Source organism: Sceloporus undulatus, chromosome 2 (assembly GCF_019175285.1).
Source record: "Sceloporus undulatus isolate JIND9_A2432 ecotype Alabama chromosome 2, SceUnd_v1.1, whole genome shotgun sequence".
NCBI lineage: Eukaryota > Metazoa > Chordata > Lepidosauria > Squamata > Phrynosomatidae > Sceloporus > Sceloporus undulatus.
In genome coordinates this window covers 106085312-106093443 of record NC_056523.1, presented here as the reverse complement: position 1 = coordinate 106093443, position 8132 = coordinate 106085312, and the positions used below count along the sequence as shown (strand labels likewise).

General features: G+C 38.2%; 1 protein-coding gene across 1 annotated transcript in view; it reads left to right on the top strand.

Annotated features, from left to right (window-relative positions):
- The window catches only part of PRELID2 (PRELI domain containing 2), a 38333-nt gene extending 31461 nt beyond the window's left edge, over positions 1 to 6872 (top strand). The window contains exons 6-7 of the mRNA XM_042453838.1: positions 5079 to 5144; positions 6213 to 6872. Of these exons, the coding sequence (XP_042309772.1) occupies positions 5079 to 5135 (57 nt within the window). The 3' untranslated portion in view covers positions 5136 to 5144; positions 6213 to 6872. The remainder of the gene's footprint in view (positions 1 to 5078; positions 5145 to 6212) is intronic.
- The last annotated feature ends 1260 nt before the right edge of the window (positions 6873 to 8132 follow it).

Sequence of the window (8132 nt, the reverse complement as noted above, 5' to 3'; positions counted from 1 at the left end):
CAGGTTGCCTACCCCTGCACTACACCATGCTAGCTTTCACTGAACAGCTCCAATACTCAGAACTTAATTCTTTCTTTAAATCTTTTGAATTGTGAATGAGGAAGCACTTGCTTCATTTGATGATCTAACCTACTTCACAAGACTTTTTTGAGCCTAAAACTGTTGAACGAAAAATAATGTGTATCCTTTAAGTCCTTGGAAGAGTGGTGAAATAAAAATGTAATAATAACTAGCTAAATAAATAAGCTTTTTATTCAATAGAAAGTTCTGTACAGGGTTATTTGGGGTTATTTGCTTTGATGAGCAAACTAAATTAAAGATGAAGGTGATTTCTTTCACTCTTTCTTTTTACATGGTGGTAGGAAATCTAGGTCTGGACAGCCAGTTGAGAACTGCGTGTTAGTATTTAAGACAGGGTGGACAAGTGGTAGGGATTCTGGTCACTTAGGCCCTGTGCAGATTGACAATTTGGGCCAGGTTGGGGGCAGAATCGAGGCGTAGCATCTTCACGACACACATCCCAGCTCTGGCCCCAGGGTGGCATGACATTGCATGGTGTGTGCCATCACAGTTCTTTTCTGGCGCATCCGTGCGACACAGTCCCGAAGGAGAGGTATAAAGCCGCAGCTATTGTGCCCTTTCCAGGGCACAAGAAGCAGTGGCTCCTTTTCACTCCCTGGAAAGGCTAGATCGGGGCCATGGCTTGCAATTGTCACAGCCCTGATCTGGCTGTTAAAGGGGTGGCTGGAGGTCACCCCTTTGGGACTATCTGAATAGCCCCTTACATTGTTTTGGGTGGGGGGGAGCCTGTACAGTCTGAGGGAAGGCCTTCACAGGCCCCAAAATGAGGGAGGGGCTCAGAAATTAATCAGTAGCATCCACAGTTGTTTGGGTGTGTTGGCTATTTGAGGGAAAAATATTTTTAGCTCACACAATTGTTTAGGATGCCAATCCTGGGGGATGCCAACACCATTGACCAGTTCAGTTGAGGAGGCTTCTGGCCAGTGGGATGTTTGGTACATCAGCACCATCCCTGTTCTGTCTCTTTGGCCCAAATACCCAAGTAGAATATAGTGCATGTTTGCTCACAGAAGTTACTGATAACTTTTGTAAAAAATGGCCTCTAATTTTGATATACAGACAATTTAAGGTCTGGAAGGAAAAACAGGAGATATAAAAATATAAAGATTTAATTGATTATGATGCAGTGACACAGCCTCTGTGAACTTATGACCCAGATAAATGGCTTGAATCTGCTTTAGTTTGAGTACTCCTAGATTAGAATTGATTTGCACTCTTTTATAGATCAAGTTTAGCAATCCAATAAGATTTGAAAAACTTGCTATTGATGATAGCTAATGTATTCTGTCATTATTCTTTTAAAAATCCTTTTAGAATATGAGTTTTAACAAGTGAAAAATTTAATGGCTAAATGATTCAAGACATTGGAGAAAATAATCTAAGAATATTGTTGGCTAGAGCACGATAGTTTTCTTAAATTATGAACATCAGAATATTTTAGGGTGTCGTCCAGATGCAACATTGCTGCTGCAATCTTATGTACACTGTTTTCTTTTTAGTACCAAGCTAAATTTGTCATTTAAAACTTTGTGTTTTCAACTGGTAAACAGCTATTCATCCCTGTGTGTTATAGTATTTAATGGTTTGTGTTGTGTTTAATTGTAAGGTAAATTCCTAATATTTACATATACAGAGATCTTTCAAGATGTGGAAATGAGATGAAGCCTATGAAATCTTTAAATAGATATAAAATGTGTGAGCAAGCAAACATAACAACTTTATTTGAAAGGAATATTTTGATTGAACCTTTATTTAGCCATGTCCAGTTAAACAGAATGATAGTGCTGGCTTAGAACTACCCTTTCTTCCATACCCACTTTGTAAATTTCCCTCCTTCTTTCCTGCTTTAGCCCTTCTATCAGACAGTTCCCTTTAAGACAGCTATGCTGTGAGGAAGAAAGAAAAAGCAATTGTCATACTGTGAACATAATTGAGTCAATAAATAACACTTTAAAATGCCCAAGGAAAATCTCAGAGTTTTCACATGTCAATTAGTGCTCTACTTAGTAAACAGTGGCAAACTTAATTTAGACGGATGGGCTGTGTTAGCCCATTCCCACTTCCTGTGGAGATAAAGGAGGAAGAAAAGAAAAGCACTATCCTGAATTATTTTTTATTATTTTTAAAAGCAAAGTTTAGCCCAATTTTGTGTGCAAGTTCAGTGCTACTTTGAAAACTACTGCCAGTTTTACAAACTCACAGGAGAGGATTACAATGAAGACAAAGAATTTTACCATTCCAGTTATTTCTCTCTTTTTCCTCAGCCTTGTCTGTGACTCGAGGCAATTTACAAAAATTAAAAGAAAAAAAACGTGAAAGTGACAATTATGAAAAGTCGAAGGCTTTCATGGCCAGCAGCCACAGATTTTTGTGGGTTTTTCGGGCTATGTGACCATGTTTTAGGAGACTTTCTTCCTGATGTTTCACTAGCATCTGTGGCTGGCATCTTCAAAGAATGCTTGCCTGGAAAGGAGTTGGGTATATATATTGTGGGACCTGGAAAGGCAGGAGTGATTTGCATGTGTATTGTTCTGTTGCTAATGGCAGACCTCATGGTGGGAGGATATGCAAAAGAGGATTAGTGTCTGCTTGATTAGTGCTCATTGTCTGCTGGAATACCCCTGACCCTGGGAAATTTCTTATTTGCATTTGTTGAGTCTTCATCTTGCTATTTTTTAGGACTGGTAGGCAAACCTTGTTTACCTTAAGGGTTTCCTCTTTCCTGTTGAAATTGTCCAGGTGTTTGTGGATTTCAATGGCTTCCCTGTGCATCCTGACATGGTAGTTGTTGGCATGGTCCAGAATTTCAGTGTTTTCAAACAGTATTTTATGCCCAGGATGTTTTGTAACATGTTCTGCTACTGCTGATTTTTCTTGCTGACCCAGTCTGCAACAAACTTTTACATGGAACACTTTGAAAAGCAAGCCCTGGAAACAGCACTGAAAAAGCCCACAACTTGGTTCCAATACATGGATGACATTTTCACCATTTGGAGCCATGGAGAAAAAGATCTGGCTATGTTCCTGAACCATCTGAACAACATCCACCCCAACATCCAATTCACCCCAACATCCAATGAAAAAAGAAAAGGAAGGAACACTGCCATTTTTTGATGTCCCAGTTCATCTGCAAACTAAACCAACGTCTGGGTCACACAGTATACAGAAAACCCACACATACAGACCGATACCTGCACAAGAACTCCAACCATCACCCAGGACAAAAAAGAAGCACACTCAAAACACTGGTAACTGAGCAAAACGCATCTGTGAACCCCACTTCTTAAAAGATGAACTGAAGCATCTGGACTGGGCTCTACAGGCGAATGGTTATTCCAGCTCAGACATCAGAAGGGCTGCCAGGCCAGGAAAACCCAGAGAAGTGAAAACAAGCAGCCACCCAAAGGGAAGGTATTTTTACCATACATCAAAGGAGTCACAGACAGAATAGGGAAAGTGGCGAGGAAGCACAACCTTCAAATGGTTTACAAACCAACGAAGAAAATCCAGCAAATGCTTTGCCCAGCCAAGGACCACAGAGACCCTCTCACAGCCACAGGAGTTTACCGCATACCATGCAGCTGCAGACAAGTCTACATAGGGACCACCAAATGAAGTGCAAACAAGAATCAAGGAACACGAGAGACACTGCAGTCTGGGTCAGCCAGGAAAATCAGTATTAGCAGAACATGCCACAAACCATCCTGGGCATAAAATACTGTTTGAAAACACTGAAGTTCTGGACCATGCCAACCACTACCATGTCAGGACGCACAGGGAAGCCATTGAAATCCACAAACACCTGGACAATTTCAATAGAAAAGAGGAAACTCTTAAAGTAAATAAGGTTTGGCTACCAGTCCTGAAAAATAGCAAGATAAAGACTCAACAAATGCAAATGAGAAATCTCCCAGCAGACAATGAGCACTATCAAGCAGACATCAATCCTCTTGTGCAGACCCTCACACCCTGAGGCCTGCCATTAGCAACAAAATAATACACATGCAAATCACTCCTGCCTTTTCAGGTCACACAATATATATACCCAACTCCTTTCCAGGCAAGCATTCTCTGAAGATGCCAGCCTTTCCAGGTCACACAATATATATACCCAACTCCTTTCCAGGCAAGCATTCTCTGAAGATGCCAGCCACAGATGCTGGTGAAACTCTTCTAGAACATGGCCACATAGCTCAAAAAACCTACAAAAAACTATGTGATATTTTCTGTTCTTGAGGCAGATCTAAAACATCAGTAATCCTGAAATTTCCCTCCTCACTTTTCTCCACTTTGCTCCCACCCTCTAGAATGAAGATGCAAGACAACCAGCCACATCTTTACTATCAGCTAAAATGAAAAATAGCACAGGATTAAAAACACACTGGTTGCCAAAGCACAGAGGTCCCCAGAGGAACTTTGGTTCCTGGTAGTAGTTCAGAAAGGAAGTCATCCCTTCTACCACCCAAGTGGCAAGGACATCCTACCTGAACCAAAATGTGTTCCCAGAGTAAAATGACAGATGTTAAAAACCTAAGGGAAATAAGGCTTCTTAGTAACTTTATGTCTTTGAGTGATTTTCCATTCCAAATTCTAATATAAAAGCCAGTGCTGTCAGCATAGCACTTTAAAATGCCATATACCAGACCAACTATTTTGTCAGTCTAGCCCAGTATTCTGATCGGCAGAAGCTTTCTGGGTCTCAGTCCAAGGTCTTTCCCATCATCTGTTTCCTAAACCTTTTAGTCACAGATGCTGGGAAATGAAGATGGAGCTTTCTATATGCAAAACATTTCTAAATCTGTACTGAAATATGTTATTAGGAGGCCAATAACATTTTAAAAAAGTTAATTACATACCAGTTAAAGCTAAGATAATTCTTCCTAGCGCTGTAAATAGCCTGAATCTGTCTAGATGGTCTCTAAAAAGGGATATTTTTGAAGGCTGGATTATCTGTTATCAACCACAGTAACATTTAGATATATTTCCTCTCCCCACAGGGTATTTCAATAATGGAGAAACTTTTGCAAGAACAGTTTGGGAGCCCATTTTTGTAACATGGAAAAGTGAGTAGTCATACTCTGTTTCTGTTTTCATAATAGTGTGAAAATTAAAATTACAAAGAAGGTTCTAAGGTGGTATCTAGTGGTATCAGTACAAGATGTTGGTTATTACCTACAAAGCCCTACATGGCCTGGGTCCAGTCTCCTCCCATATAATCCTTCCCATACACTCAGTTCCTCCGGGAAAAATCTTTTACATCCAAAAAAGACCAGATTGGCAGTGACCTCCCAGAGGTCTTTTTCTGCTACAGGTCCTAAAGCTTGGAATGACCTGCCGGAAGAGATTTGCCAATTATCCTCATTGGAGGCTTTTAAAAAAGCGACAAAAAACTTTTTCTTCCGGCAGGCCTTCCCTGAGTGATAACCACCCAGAACCGATTCTATCTGTCCTTCCTACTATATCTCCTCGTCATTTGCGGATTGTAGAATAATCTTGTAATGTTATGATGTATTGTTATATATTTTAATCATGTTTTATGTTAATTTTATAGTTTGGGAGGGAGGGTTAGGTCAAGATTTTGTGGGTTTTATTGTTTTTATATTGTGTATCATAAACTCTGTTGTTACCCACCTCGATCCCCAAACAAAAGAGGCTGGATATAAATAAATATTTTATTATTATTGTTATTATTTATTATTACTCTGCTAGTGGGATGTTTCTATCATTTTGTTGTGGCACACAGTGAGTTGAATCTAATACTTGTTCTATTTTTATAAGAACTTGTGTAAACCACAGTGCAAGTGTTCCCACAGTTTCAGATGTCTTCATTGTACTTGGTGTTGCTTTAGTGCGTTGTTGCATTAGCTGTTTCTGGAAACTGCCTTGGGTCCCACTCTGGGAGAAAGGAGGCACATCAATGAAGTCAACAAACAAACAGTGACAGACCATCTCCTGTATTTTTTCCACAAGTGTTATATGGGGTACAGCCACTGGATTTTTACAAGGTTCTTTCCTTCAAATATTGTTCATATTTATGCTCTACCAGTAGTTCTAAAAAAGAGAACAAATTGCTATTGGTTTGGTTTAGAATAAGTGTTCAATAAAAATGTTTTTTTTTTTTTATCTTTCAGGAGGAGAAATCACCATGCATTTAAAGTTTATCCACAGCAATAGGTTCTTATTACCAACTCTGCTTCCTGGTGAAGTTAATTTTGTGTTCATTTAACAAAGAAAGAAAGACTGAGTGAAAGAAGACAATGATCTACATACTACTTTAAGTAACATAAATAGAACGACATCATTCTGTTCCCAGGGTGATAATGGAGAAAAAAAGTATATTTTAAAAAATGCATAGTGTGAACTTGTGCTCTAATCTCCAAAGGTTTAAGTGATGACAGAAAAATGGAAGGCCACAAAGCCTTTGTTTCTGTGGAGAGACTTCTGTCAGCCAAAAGGGACAAGTTTTCCTCTTATTTTAATGTCTGGTTACACAAGACAGATAATCTACTCCATAGAAATGAAATTGAAACTAAGATAATAGGTAGTATGAATTGATACTGGATTGTCAGAAGTTTTCAAGATATTTTTATTTTCAAAATTCTGCTACTCTGCAGGGGGAAAATGCTTTAAAAATCCACCAGTACTATTCAGGTCTTTCATGTTTGCCCATATATCCCTGTAAAATTTGAATAATTGCAAAACTGTATTAACTCTCTGAGTCTGTAAAAGGAAAGAGACTTTAAACATTTGTTTTTTAAAAAATAAAAAATAAACATTTCTTAATGTTGTAATTCAGTGAACTTTTTTTTAATATAAAGAGGACAATCTTGTTAGGTCTTTTCTGATGATAAGTGAATAGGTGGATTTAAAGAATGATAATTATAAACTCCCCTGTAATTTAAAATGTAAGTGGATTTTGGGGCTCAGTTCCTTTTTTTTTACTTGAACCTTTTATATCTTTTACAGATTATATTGTTAAATCATTCAGTCTACAAAAGTGTAAGCCTTTTATTTGGCTATTCTTATCTGTACAGCTGAATCTAGGAGAATACAGTCCTGCAAATAAGAATTGAAATGTTGGCATCTATAAATTATCTCTTTATTGGGATAAATTAAATGAACATTATATGGATAGCTGACATACTGGGAGGACAGTTAATATCTGCTAAGACCTAGTAACTGCCCTCCTTGGATAGACATTGTAAATATGATGTTATCTGTTGTGTGATGCTTATGTAAACACTTAGTGTTAGAGATGTTTAAGCCTTGGTTAAATAAAATTATGTTCTGAAATACAGGTTGAGTATCCCCTATCCAGAATTCCAAAATGTGAAACTTTTTTCATGGATAGCAAAGGTTGTGACATCTTTGTTTTCCGATAGTTCAGTGTACACAAACTTTGTATCATGCACAAAATTACTAAAAATATTTTATAAAATTATCTTCAGGCTATGCGTATAAGGTGTATATGAAACATAAATAAATTTTGTGTTTAAACATGGATCCCATCTCTAAGATATCACATTATGTATGTATATGCAAGTAAAATATTCTAAAATCCAAAATAAAGTAAAATAAAATTTTAAAATCTGAAATCCAAAACACTTTTGGTCCAAAGCATTTCAGACTCAGTCTGTAGTAAGGAAGATTATGTTGTTTTGACATAAAACCATGTCCCTTTCAACCTTGTCACCCACAGTTTTATGAGGGAGATTGCTGGTGCAGGTGGGATTAAATTTAGATTTACCAGGCCCAGCAGTTATGTCAGGTCATTTTTAATTCATTTCCTTCAGCAGGAAGCCAGCCTAACCAGTCACTTTTGACAGCTGGCTAATGGGATTGAAAAATGTGCCAGCTGCCTTGCTGGTTGCCTCCTCTTCCTGCTCCCTTTCATTTAACTGTGTTGGAAAGAGAAGGGCAAGTGTTTCTCAGATGTCTTAGTAATGAGTAACATGCCTGGTCTTCCTTTATCTCCCCACATCTTACTACATATCAGGTAGGTGTTTAAACAGGGACCAGTGGGCAAGGAGGATGATTGAGGACTATATAAA